At 44.3% G+C, this 14,547-nt stretch overlaps 1 gene segment (V, D, J or C); it reads left to right on the top strand.

The window, feature by feature from the left end:
- Positions 1-10,696: 10,696 nt before the first annotated feature.
- LOC143976194 (immunoglobulin kappa variable 4-1-like) lies at positions 10,697-11,398 on the top strand. The segment is given in 2 exon segments: positions 10,697-10,842; positions 11,051-11,398. Coding segments are annotated over 2 exon segments (378 nt in total).
- The last annotated feature ends 3,149 nt before the right edge of the window (positions 11,399-14,547 follow it).

Below are 14,547 nucleotides of genomic sequence, written 5' to 3'. Positions count from 1 at the left end.
GTCATTGTCCTGGTATTTCAAAAGTGTAATAAGTAGTCAACAAGTTAGATGTGTAATTTATGTTCCTAGAACACGTGATGGCGCTCCCTGCATGTTGGGCCTCTCTATGTGGCCAGGCTGTGAAAAAGTCCCACACATGTGGTATTGTAATACTCAGGAGGAGTAGCAGAATTTTTTTGGGGGTGTCATTTGTGGTATACACATGCCATGTGAGAAAAATAACCTATTACAATGACAATTTTGTGGAGAAAAAAAAAATGAAAAATCTTAATTTTGCAAAGAATTGTGGGAAAAAAATGACAACATCAAAAAGCTCACTATGCCTCTTACTAAATACCTTGGAATGTCTACTTTCCAAAAAGGGGTCATTTGGGGGGTATTTGTACTTTCCTGACTTGTTCGGGTCACAAGAAGCGAGATAGGCCACCAAAACATCAGATGTGATCAATTTTGTGCGATTCGCACCACAGCTTGTAGACTCTCTAACTTTCACAAAGACCAAATAATATCCACTAATTTGGGTTATTTTTACCAAAGATATGTAGCAGTATAAATTGTGGCCAAAATTTATGAAGAAAAATTAATAATTTGCATAATTGTGTCACAGAAACAAAGAAATATGCGTTTTTTTTTCAAAATTTTCGGTCTTTTTTCATTTATAGCGCAAAAAAAAAAAACCCCAGAGGTGATCAAATGCCACCAAAAGAAAGCTCTATTTGTGGGGAAAAAAAGGACAAAAAATTCATTTGAGTACAGTGTTGCATGACTGAGTAATTGTCATTCAAAGTGTGAGAGCACCGAAAGCTGAAAATTGGTCTGGGCAGGAAGGGTGTTTAAGTGCCCAGTAAGCAAGTGGTTAAGTTACATGTTGTATGCACTGCCTTAAAATTACAATTTAAAACATTTAAAAAAAAAATTTTGGGTGTTAAAAGTGGTATTAGAATTTTTCCTTTGAGGGCAGGTTCAAACTGGAACACATGCATTTTTGTGCGTTCCTGCAAATCCCTATGTAACCCAATTTCATTTTAATTGGAACTGGAACTGGAAGGTAGAAAAAGTAGTGCAAGCACTACTTTTTGAGATTGCATTGCACCAAAGTGCATAGTACTGTGGTACCATAATGTTTGGTGGGCACAAATGTGCTGCATTTGTGAGATGTATTTGGGGTGCCAATACCAAATCATTGGCATCTCTCAAGGGTAATGCACATGCACACACCTTTCCTCACCGCATTTTGGTGGGAACAGGCCCTTAAGGTCTAAGTAGCAAAAGAAACCTACAGTGGCCATGTTTAGAGTTAAGGATGGCCCTAGAATGGCCCTGAGCTCTCACTCAGGCTTGCATGGTGATATGTAACAAGTGTAATGCATTTGTCATTTTTGCAAGTAGATGACTCTGATGAATGTGTTTATATATACGTGGGGTCAGAGAGGTCTTTACATTTATTATGTGGGGTTCATAAGGTTTACACTTTAAAATAATGTAGAACTAAATCCCTCAACTTTTTAACAGCCCACTCTCCAAACCGCAAAGCTATTGGCTACTAGCCTGAACGTAGTCCCATCGTAATGATATTACGTCATCACGTTGCGAACGTTCGGATTTTCCAACAACTTTGTCCAACCGTGTGTTTGCAACACAAGTTTCGGACAAAATCCGTCAGACAAAGTCCGGCGGATTTTGTTGTGGGAATGTCCGACCGTGTGTACAAGGGCTAAGACTGGGCCTAGTTTTCAAACTTGTTATTTACAAGTTAAAATCATTTTTTTTTGCTAGAAAATGATTTAGAACCCCCAAATATTTTATATGTTTTTCTAACACCATAGAGAATACAATGGTGGTCATGGCAATACTTTCTGCCACATCGTATTTGCGGAGTGGTGTTACAAGCGCAATTTTTTTTGGAAAAAATACATTTTTTGAATAAAAAACTGAAAATTCCTATCAAAATACTTACCGTAATTTTCCTTTCCTGATGGACTCCATGGCAGCAACGTGTGGGTTAAGTCCCGCCTCCACTACCCTATAGGACACTACTCCCATAAATCTTTGCTCCCTGCCCATGGCCGTGTTCGATAACTAGCCTACTCCAGCCATTTTGGGAGGGAACTCCTGCTGCCATGGAGTCCATCAGGAAAGGAAAATTACGGTAAGTATTTTGATAGGAATTTTCAGTTTTCCTGACAGACTCCATGGCAGCCACGTGTGGGAAATAACTCGCCAAACACACTTGGGTGGGCAAAAATGCTGAACAAAGATTTATTTAACACTGTCCACCGACAGCACCTTTAAACCAAAATCAACAGAAGATAAACTGGCAGGTTCGACACAATAGTGAGCCGTAAATGTATGAATGGATGACCAAGAGGCAGCCTTGCAGATAACCTCAGGAGCCACATGACGTGAAGCTGCCCAAGTAGAGAGACTTCTCGTGGAATGTGCCATAACCGCCTCAGGAGGAGCCAAGCCCTTCTCTTTATAAGCCCACTGGATCGCCTGAACCACCCACGTGGAGATGGATCTGACCGAAGCCCTAAGGCCTTTGCTTTTGCCATGAAAAAGAACAAAAAGATAATCCGATTGCCGGAAAGAAGCTGTCGGGCTGGTTAAAGAGGATTCCCAGAGCTCTTGAGCATGCGACTCCCTGACTGGTGACTGAGGTGATTCTGACTGAGGCACAGGGGTCTGACTGGCCCCGATCCCCTTGAGGGACTCCTTCACCACTTTTTCCACAAGGGACCTTAGTTGCTGGTCCGTACCCCCTCTCTCACTAGAGGCTTTGGAAAAGCAGAGGTCACACAGGGATTTTCCAATAGGAACTTGTGATCTGCATCCCCAGCAAGTGTTAATAACTGAGTGGCTGGAATGAGCCCTGGAGGAGCGAGATCGATCCTCGCTACGGCGCCCAGATCTTGAGGGTGAGCCGTGATGCTTAGGCCGCGTACACATGCGCGGACTGTTCGCCCAACTTTGTCCGTCAAACAGTTTCGGCAAACAGTCCGCTCAAAATTAGCATGGACGGACATGGCCACACACGACGGACGAACAGTTTGCTGAAACCGTGCGCGATGACGTGAACGGCACGTACGACGGGACGAAAAATACAACGTCCTATACACTGCATTATAACTTTCGGCGTGAAAATCCTTTCTGAGCATGCGCGCAACTTTGTTTGCCTACACACGAGCGGACTGTTCGCTGAAACAAGGTTTCAGCGGACAGTTTTACGGAATTTCCGAAAAACCTTGTTCGTCAAACTGTCCGCTGAAACTGTCCGCTGAAAGCCCACACACGAGCGGACTGTCCGCCCAAACACTGTTCAGCGGACAAAGTTGGGCGAACAGTCCGCCCGTGTGTACGCGGCCTTAGGCCGCGTACACACGCGCGGACTGTTGGCCCAACTTTGTCCGTCCAACAGTTTGAGCGAACAGTCCGCTCAAACTTAGCATGGACGGACATGGCCACACACGACGGACGAACAGTTTGCTGAAACCGTGCGCGATGACGTGAACGGCACGTACGACGGGACGAAAAATACGACGTCCTATACACTGCAATGCAACCTTCCGACGTGGAAATCCTTTCTGAGCATGCGCGAGACTTAGTTGGCCGAACAAGCCTACACACGAGCGAACAGTCCGCTGAAACAAGGTTTCAGCGGACAGTTTTTCGGAATTTCCGTAAGACCTTGTTCGGCCAACTGTCCGCTGAAACTGTCCGCTGAAGCCCCACACACGAGCGGACTGTCCGCCCAAACACTGTTCAGCGGACAAGGTTGGGCGAACAGTCCGCGCGTGTGTACGCGGCCTCAGACTTAGAATATGAGTGCCGGTGGTAAGACTTAGAAGAATCGCTTCCTCTGTGCGTTGAGCTGCGTTGCTGTTCTGATCTAGATGGGCTAAGACAGAGATAGAAGAGACATACAGATAAGGAAAGATAACACCCTGACTAATACCGGACCCCTCCCTCCCCCTTACTTCCCCCCCAGACAGTACCTATTATGAGAGGGCTGGCCACATACAGGCGGAGGTGAGTCCATATCTCTAGGGGTTTCCATAAATGCTGCAAAGACATATAAGTAAGGCTGAGGATGCCAAACACACACACACGTCCACCCCCTTCTTCCCAGAAGGCCACCTACCTCCGCAGAAGAAATCCTGGACAAGGGGAAGTCACGAAATAACCTGCAAGCATTCCCAAAGCTTGCAAGCTATTTCCTATGTTTAAATAAGGCGCCTTAATGACGTCATCACCGCGTCCCGTGCACCGCTACTGCGCATGCGCGAATAGCGTCACTTTGGCGCTATCGCGCATGCGCGAACCAAGCCTCGATCCTGTGTCGTACTCGCGCATGCGCAGAACGAACGTATCAAGGAAAACCAGGAAGTGAGCGGCGGCTGGAACGCAGGCTAATCCGACCGCAATGTCTATACCCATATACCTAGACACGGAAAAAACGAACGGAAAAAGAAGGGGAAAAGGCAAGGAACAAACACAAACTGCTGCCATGAAAAAGAGGAACAATCTTACCGCTCCCACACGATCGTCTCCAGGCCGAAGGTAAACACAATACATACCGGACTTCTTAGGGCACAATAGGTCACCTGCTATTTAGCTGGGCTATTCGACCGAATGCGCAGCCTGCCTGCCAGTGGCTAGGCTCCTGGCTTTCCTCCAGCGCTTATATCCAAATGCCCACTCCATACCCCGCTAGTAGCTAGGGCTTAACGGAGATATGCGACAATTCCATCCACAGTCGCTTTTCGGCCAAACCAACAACGGAATCATGTGGGAGCAATCTTCAGGTAGAAAGACCGTAATGGGTCCTACGGAGGAGGACAAAAAAGAACACGGCCATGGGCAGGGAGCAAAGATTTATGGGAGTAGTGTCCTATAGGGTAGTGGAGGCGGGACTTAACCCACACGTTGCTGCCATGGAGTCTGTCAGGAAAAATAAGATAACAGTAAAGTTAACCCAATTGTTTTTATATTGTGAAAGATAATGTTACGCTGAGTAAATTGATACCCAACATGTTATGCCTCAAAATTATGCCCACTTGTGGAATAGCAAAACTTTTACCCTTAAAAATCTCCATAGGCGATGTTTAAATTTTTTTTACAGGTTATCAGTTTTGAGTTACAGAGAAGGTCCAGCTCATGTATGCGCTTGCTTCTGCACATGAGTTCGGTGAGATGGGGCATGTTCAAATTTAAAAAAAAATTCCTTATTTATTTCACTCTTTATTTTTTAATTTTACACCATTCTTTAAAAAAAAAAAAATGTGTCACTTTTATTCCTATTACAAGGAATGTAAACCTCACTTGTAATATAAACAAAGCATGACAGGACCTCTTCAATATGAGATCTGGGTGTCTAAAAAACCTCAGATCTCATATTTACACAAAAATGCAATAAAGAAAAAGACATTTGAAAAAATAAAAATTACAGAATTTCCCTTGTACACACGGTTGGACATTCCGACAACAAAATCCGTCTGATTTTTTCTGGCGTATTTTGTCCGAAACTGGTGTTGCATACACACGGTCGGACAAATTTGTCGAAAAATCTGATCGTTCGGAACATGATGCCATTATTTAGTTACGACGGGACTACGTTCAGGCTAGTAGCCAATAGCTTTGGTCTAGGAATTTGATCTGAGCATGCGTGGCACTTTGTCTGATCGGAATTCTCTACAAACGATTGGACAAAGTCCGATTGGATCATGTTGTTGGAAAATTTTTATATCCAGCTCTCAAACTTTGTTAGTCGGACATTCCGATGGAAAAAGTCAGATGAAGCCCACACACGGTCGGATTATCCGACAACACGGTCCGATCTAAAATTTTCTGTTGGAATGTCCGACCGTGTGTACAATGGCTAAGAGCTATGGGTGGAAGTGACGTTTTGACGTTGATTCTGCCCTGCAATGGCATGGAGCTGGGTGGGGGCCATCTTCCCCTCACTCAGCTCCATACCACAGAGGGGAGAGGATGCGATCGCCTCTCTCTCTCCCGCCCCCCAATAAAAGTGATCTTGCGGCAAATGCGCTGCTGAGACCACTTTTATCTGAAAGCAGACCACCCGCTGAAGAAGTGGATACCGGGGTTATGGCTGCTAGCTGCTGCCATAACAACAATATTCCACTTAAAAGTTCTGGCGTATAATGACGATGGGCAGTCCGTAAGTGGTTAATAACCTTTTTCATAAGTGCTAATATGCTGATTGCAAATGTGCAGTGCATGTGATGTTTAATACACCGACCTTCTTTTCTTCTTCCAGCTGCTGGGATCACTAGGCTGCTAGAAAGGTCCCAGGAGAAGTGCACTTGGTATCACTTCACCTGGGACAGGAGTAGGCGCTACAGAGGAGACATCGGCTTATGCGGCTCTTCCCTCCCTTCATGTACACTTATCTTCTCGGCTGCCAGCATCGGCTCTGTGCACACTAAGGGTCGGTTCACACAGGGACAACACGACTTTTGGATGCAACTTGGACATGACCTGAACATGACTTGGGGCGACTTACAACACGACTTTAAGTCGCCCCAGGCCAGGCGACTTTTGCCGCGGCCAATCAGAGAATGAGCTCTCAAGGGGGAACTCCACGCCAAATTTATAAAAAAAAAAAAATTGGTGTGGGTTCCCCCCCAAGATCCATACCAGACCCTTATCCGAGCACGCTACCCGGCCAGGAAAGGGGGTGGGGACGAGCGAGCACCCCCCCGTCTCCTGAGCCGTACCAGGCCGCGTGCCCTCAACATGGGGGGTGCCTCCCCACCCCAAGGCACCTTGTCCCCATGTTGATGTTCACCTGTAAAAAAAAACACAACACAGGGTTAAAATAGTTTATTGCACAGACGGATCTTCTTCCGTCTTGGGGGTCTTCTCGCCAGACTCCTCTGCTATCTTCTGCTAGCTCTTTTACTAGCGGAGGAGCCCGGCATTCTTCTTCGCCGCTGCCGCCCTCTTCTTCCGACTTCGGGGGTCTTGCCCCCCTCTTCGGTTCTTCTTGCCTGTCTTCTATCGCCACTGCCGCCGCCGTCTTCTGTTCTTCTCTTCTGGAGATGTTGCCTCATCGCTGTCTCCGCTCACTATGACAGAACACGCGGCGTGCAGTGACTTATATAGGGACATCACCGGATGATGTTCCCGCCCATTATGATGTCACAGTCCCAGCATCCTCCTACCCCATACTCATTCACATAGGATGGGGGGCCCCCTTATTAAAGGGGGCTCCCGGATTCCGATAAGCCCCCCGCCAGCAGACCCCGACAACCAACGGCCAGGGTTGTCGGGAAGAGGTCCTTGTCCTCATCAACATGGGGACACATTTTTTTCATAAATTTGGCGTGGAGTTCCCTCTTGAGAGCTGATAATTCTGTGAGAGTCGCCTCCGTATAGATGGAGATCCGACTTGGAGGCGACCTCCATTGAAATCAATCAACTCCAGGCAAGGAGTTGAGCACCCTTGGTATAAAGATATGAGACACATGGAAGCAGATTTACCTTTCATGTAATGAAGCAGAAGAAAAAGTAATATAAGCGCTAAACCGTGGATGTAGTCATATAAGTTAATCAATTAAGTACTTTAGCTGTTTAGCTGGACCCAGTGCAGCTGACCAAAAACACCTGGAAATGTAACTGGCACTGAAATAAAGCGAGGTCAGCGCTCAATGGGTTAATGGGATGAAAACCCCTTTGGCAAAGCGAATGCGTGCAAAATGCATCGTCACGGCAACAGACAAGCCTGCGTTCCACGCTGGTCCCTGGGTCTTCTCCTCTGCCATCATCCCGGCAGACATCGTTCGTCATTCGAACGAGCCTGCTTTGTCCACAGCTTGACTCTCCTGGCTTCTGGCCCTGCCTGCCCAGTCACCTGACTCGCCCCTCACCTGACCAGTGGCATCCTTCCCTGGATTCCATCTAGCACAGCATGGCCATTGGCTCCCCCCATGCTTCGCCACCGGCACCCTCGGATGTCGTCAGCTCCTCACTGCCCCGCTGACCAACAGCGGTAATGTAGGCTCTTTTTACTTACAATTCTTATTACAGTTTTATTGCAAACCTTGAATGTGTTTTGAAGATAATAAACCTTGTTCCGTTTTATCAATTCCTGGTTCCATTGACTTGTTACTCAGAGCTACCACTAGGCAAACTAGGCAACCGCCTAGGGTGCACTGCTGCCTAGGGCGCCCAGCCACTGGTGTTCTTACTCTCTTTTCTCTGCAGAAAGCAACTACGTTTCAGCATCAGCAGGCAGCTGCCTCTCCATTTGCACGCAGTGTCAAAGGCGCAGCGGAGGACTGTGTATGTGTCTGGGCGCTGGGGAGTCTGCATTGATGGGCGCTGTTGAGGCTGCATTTGATGGACACTGGTGAGGTTGCACGTGATGCTCGCTGGTGAGGCTGCATTGATGGGCACTGGTGAGGCTGCATTTGAAGGGTGTCAAAAATCCTTGTACCAGCCCTGTGGTTACTCATCCATTCCATTAACCCATTGAGCGCTGACCTCCCTTAATTTCTTTCATGTAATAGTAAACTAAGATGGGACTTTTTATATACACTCACCAGTCACTTTATTAGGTACACCTTGGTAACACATTTTTTAAATAATCACATGTCAGCAACTCAATGCATTGAAGACGACTTGCTAAAGTTCAAACAGCGCATCAGAATGAGGAAGAAAGGGGATTTAAGTGACTTTGAGTAGTTGTTGTGCCAGACGGGCTGGTCTGAGTATTTCAAAAACTGCTGATCTACTGGGATTTTCACGCACAACCATCTCTAGGGGTGGTCCGAAAAAGAGAAAATATCCAGTGAGCGGCATTGTGTGGAGGAAAATACCTTGTTAATGTCAAGGGTCAGAGGAGAGTGGGCAGACTGGTTGGAGATGATAGAAAAGGCAACAGCAACTCAAATAACCAGTCATTACAACCAAGGTAGGCAGAATACCATCTCTGAATGCACAACACATTGAGCCTTGAAGTAGATGGGCTACAGCAGCAGAAGACCACACCAGGCGCCACTTCTGTCTGCTAAGAACAGGAAACTGAGGCTACAATTCACACAGCCTCACCAAAATTGGACAATAGAAGATTGGAAAAAAGTTGCCTGGTCTAATGAGTCTTGATTTCAGCTGCAAAGATGTGTTCTATTGTGCTGCAGTCAAGCTGCCCACACACCAGGACTAATAGTAGGATCCATACATCTGGTTGTAGATCAGAAGACTTCCTACCTCTTCCTCATCATGAGCTGCTGAGCGGAGGAAGCAGGAGCCCAGGGGATTGTGGGAATCTCAGCAATTGTGGGAAACCCAGGGGATTGTGGGAAATGAGATAAAGGAGCCTGCATCTTCATCTGAGCTTGGTGTGTGGCTACAAGTTTTGCCTTCTGTGTTGTACACTACTATCCACACATTCACAACCCCAGCCCTGAGGTGCGGACTTCACTGTTCTCTGGCAAGCATGACCCACCACTGCATCTACATATATAACCCACCTTGCCACCATTGCATTTACATGCATGGCCAACCTTGCCACCATTGCATTTACATGCATGACCCACCATGCCACCACTGCATCTACATGCATGACCCACCTTGCCACCACTGCATCTACATGCATGACCCACCTTGCCACAACTGCATCTACATGCATGACCCACCTTGCCACCATTGCATCTACATGCATGACCCACCTTGCCACCATTGCATCTACATGTATGACCCACCTTGCCACCACTGCATCTACATGCATGACCCACCTTGCCACAACTGCATCTACATGCATGACCCACCTTGCCACCACTGCATCTACATGCATGACCACCTTGCCACCACTGCATCTACATGCATGACCCACCTTGCCACCACTGCATCTACAAGCATGGCCCACCTTGCCACCACTCTACTGATGCTCCACTGACATGCAATACAATACAAACTGAGAGTTCAGAAGATGAGGGTGTATGCCTCCAGATGGGCCGCACTATGAAGGTTTTGGAAGAAGAGGGACAGATATGTACATTGCTTGCGTGGAAGGGGTACACATGAATAATAACTTTACTAAACCGTTATCATCTAAGAAAACCTCATGATTTTATATGATTTGGCCTTAGAGGTGTTTATACATAGTTTCTGGATGATCATTCCATTACAAAACACAGGGATGGGAATAAGAACTAAAGGAAAAATTGTAACGTTTGGTTTAAAGTGATTGTAAAGCCTTAAGGTTTTTCACCTTAATGTATTCTATGCATTAAGGTGAAAAACCTTCTGTGCTGCAACTCCCCCCCCCCCCCCCTTTTTCTTACCTGACAGATTGATAGCAAAGGGAGTCATTGGCTCCCACCGCTGCCAATCAAAAGTTGTGACAAAGGAGCAGGAGGCGGGGCTGTTCCCTACTGTCTGTGTCAATGAACGCAGCAGCAGGACCCTGGAGCGAGCCTTCACAGATGACCCCAAAACGGGTTTCCTTTTAAATGTTTTTAATTTAACGTTTGCAACCCCTTTAATTGACTGAATGTTGAACTATTCATGCTTGGCCTTCAGACTTACAAAATATCTTGTATCCGGTAAATCAGATGCACAAACCACAACAATGACACTATGAAAGGTGAATGGTACATGGTGAAATGCTCTATTTAAGGGCCCCAAGAGATCTGTTATAGTGGAATTTGCATATATTCTTATTTTGCATAGAAAACCTCTGGGGTTATCTCCCTGTAGGATTCATGTGATATATATATATATAGTTTTATAAACCAGTGATCTGTATATTCCAATCTAAAATCATCAAGATGACTGTTCTGACATACCTACTCTGCGTCTTTTATCTTTTACAAGGTACAGAAAACTGTTCTAGGCATTGACCAATGAGCATTATTATAACAATGTTAAAATTGTGTTTTACATGTTTATTATAATGACTAATTACATTTCTTCTTTCTCTTATTTCATTGTTACAAGATGTCATTATTTTGGTCTAACATTTGTATAATAATGTGTTTGTTATATGTGTGACTAATAAAAAATGACTTCTTTGTCTTCCAAGCCTCTTATGGAGAGATTGTGCTGACTCAGACTCTGGAATATATCTCGGTGTCTCCAGGAGATAATGTGGTCATACATTGTAAATCAAGTTCTGATGTTACTGATTCAGATGATGACAGTTGCATACATTGGTACCAGAAGAAAGCAGATCAGCCTCCAACAGTGCTTTTCTATTGGGTGACCAGACGTCAGTCTGGAGTCCCGGACAGGTTTACCAGCAGTAGATCCGGATCTCCATACAGAGATTTCACTCTAACGATCAATGGAGCTCTGGCAGAAGATGAAGCCAAGTATTACTGTCAGCAGGGTATGGAGTTCCCTCTCACACAGTGATACAGAGCCGTACAAAAACCTCCTTCCTCTATTTTAGAACTTATACAGACAAGGTTTGATTTCAGTATTACTGTAAGTAAAAATACATTTAAAAGAGAATCATTTCTGTTTTTCCAAGTCATTTTATAGTCAAAGAACACCAGTTGTCAGCAGAGTGACTGGTGTAAGGAGAAGCTGATCATAGACGCTAAATGGTGGTTGGACACTTCAACACAAACTAACCAACAAGATATAGTTTTTTTTAATATTGCTTTACCCTAGGATCACACCTTTGCGTTTTTAGTGCGTTTTGCATAAATGCACTACAGTTCATTTAACATGGTTCCCTATGGATCAGGGATATGGGTCAGGATTTTTTTTCTCTTTAACACATTGTGTATAGCTGGTTGCTAAGGAGCTGGCCAGGCCGCCACGTCCTTTACAACCGATGAGTCATCAGCGGTCAGTGGGCTTCCGCTTAATGTAAAAACAAGAATTGCCAGTGAGAAATTTTTCTTCCCAATCCATACCAGGCCTTTCAGGTCTGGTATGGATTTTAAGGGGAACCCCAGGATGCCAAAATAAAAATAAAAACGGCATGAGATCCCTCCCCAAATCCATATCAGACCCTTATCCGATCATGCAGCCTGGCAGACCAGGAAGAGGGGGGGAACAAGTGAGTGCCCCACCCCCCTGAACCATACCATGCCCCATGCCCTCAACATGGGGGGGGTGTTTTGGAGTGGTGGGGGCTCTGCTTTCCCACCCCAAAGCACCTTGTCCCATTAACAAGAGCCATTAATGGGCTAGTAAATCAATAGCAAAACCAAAACCCCATAGAGACAATCAGGGAATAGATGTTCCTACTTTGCCTCTATGAGCAGCCAATGCAACTTCCCACAGTGGCACTGGCCCCCCTGGGCGTACAGAGGACCTCAGAAATGGTGTCGCACGGGGAGGAGGGCTCCTTCCTCTGCTTGTAAAAATGATCAGGTGGCTGTTTAGCTGCTCTCATCACTTTTACAAGACACTACATTATCGGCACTAAACAATGATATTAGGCAGCGTCATGATCCTGGTAACACCACCACTTCCCAAAGGTATACAGTATATACTGTATGTATGTCGGTTGGGAAAAAAAATCCTCTAAACTTAGGACTTAAGGTTAAATTACTTAGTGTTCATTTCAAATGAGCTTCTATCCTTAATTAACAGACACACTTATTTATTTTTTGCAGACGTTATACACCTTTCCACAGTCGAGAAATTCAGTTTGGTAGCAGAAAGGTTAAAAGCACTCCAAAGTACAAAGATTTGCACCCAATATGTAATTATTCCTCCTGGCACAATCCACTAGAGTGCATCCAAATTGACTGGTTAGGATGAGTTAACCACTTGCCTACTGGGCACTTTTACCCCCTTCCTGCCCAGGCCAATTTTCAGCTTTTAGCGTTATCGCACTTTGAATGACAATTGTGCGGTATTGCTACACTGTACCCAAACTAAATTTTTACCACTTTTTTTCACACAAATATAGCTTTCTTTTGGTGGTATTTACAGTAATCACTACTTGGGTTTTTTATTTTTTTACAAAAAAAAAATAAAAAATTCATAGTTTGTTATAAAATTTTGCAAACAAGTCATTTTTCTTCTTCACTGATGTGCACTAATGAAGCTGCATTGATGGGCACTGATAGGCACTGATGGGCTCTGATAGGCGGCACTGAAGGGCACTTAGAGGTAGCACTGGTATGCAGTACTGATAGGTGACACTCGTGATGAGGCAATGATAGGTGGCACTGTTGGGACTGATGTCCCTGTAAAAGAAACCAGTTACTGGCTGTGTTCTTCTCTCTTCACGCTGTGAGGCAGAGAAGAGAAAAAACGATAACCGGCTTATTTTTACATCCTGTGATCAGCTGTCAGTTTGCTGTCATGAAATACAAGAGGTCCAAGGCTGTATCCCTGAGGGCAGCAAATGCATCACAAATGCTGATATGTTCATCTCCCAAATTCCTACCAAGCAACATGTTAGGCTGAAGTTCATGACCATGCATCTGGAGGACCAACCTGTCGTGGATGCTAACAACAATAGGTCAATCGATCATTTATACTATAATTAATTAATTTTTTATTTAAAAGAAATGTAACTCCATCTTAGTAAGCGTTAGTAAGTGCAACAGAAGAGTCATTCCATATTGTGCCGTAAAAGTTGCAAGAGAGGTATTTCCAGATCTGAACGGTTCTTACGTGGGTTTCCTATATTCCGATGATTACAATGCTTCAGAGATGGCATTTCATTAAAGCTATATGATTAGATTTATATGTAAATGTTTACTTTTTTTTTACTTCGGTTTTTTGTGCATAAATGTATTTTTTGTTTTAAATAAATATTATTATTTGATTATAATTATATTTTTTTTTAAATCCACTATATTTATATAATACATTATATAATCATCTTGGAGAGCATGTGGATGGCACGTTCATTGTCAATTTTTTGGAAAACGTTACGCACAATCCACTTCTTTCTACCTCTTGGAAACTCCAAATTTTTTCGTTCCACCAAAATTTCTTCTCCACTTTCATCATTTTTTTTTGTCAGAGCGGGGTTGCGTATCTCATTATGATTGTGGCATAATGCTGCCAATTTTGTTCTGGCTTCCATTAAATCAAATCGGTAATGAATTTGTTTTGGGCGACATTTTAGAATCATACTGTGATATGTTTTTATAACCCAGGTCTGATTAAAAAAAAGTTAGATGTTTCATGTCCTTTTCCAGTTGGGCATCCAGTACAATTGGGGACAATGCAGGAAATGCAGGGGTCTGTTGGATTAACCAGGGAACAGTCTGAGAATCCTCATCAATTTGTGCTCTACATCTCCAATTTTCCATACATGAACAACATTTACAACATGATGTAGTACAGATTGCCAAAGTTCTTTAAAAATGGTCTCGTTTCCTTGACAAGCTCTACTACACCAAAAAAATTTAAAATAAATAATAATAATAATAATAATAATATTAAAAATGATTCAGTATGGGTTCAAACCACGGCAAAAGTGCACGATAAATTATTTTTTGGGTAATTTGAAGCAATTTTCTTTTTTTCACGTAATGCCAAATGTTGAATTGATGATTGTTTTATATTTTTCATTTGTTGATAGTAATTTTCAAATGCCAG

The sequence above is a fragment of the Lithobates pipiens genome, unplaced genomic scaffold (assembly GCF_037356315.1).
Source record: "Lithobates pipiens isolate NorthernLeopardFrog02 unplaced genomic scaffold, aLitPip1_a1.2 Scaffold_13, whole genome shotgun sequence".
Taxonomy (NCBI): domain Eukaryota; kingdom Metazoa; phylum Chordata; class Amphibia; order Anura; family Ranidae; genus Lithobates; species Lithobates pipiens.
This window is presented reverse-complemented; position numbering and strand designations above follow the sequence as displayed.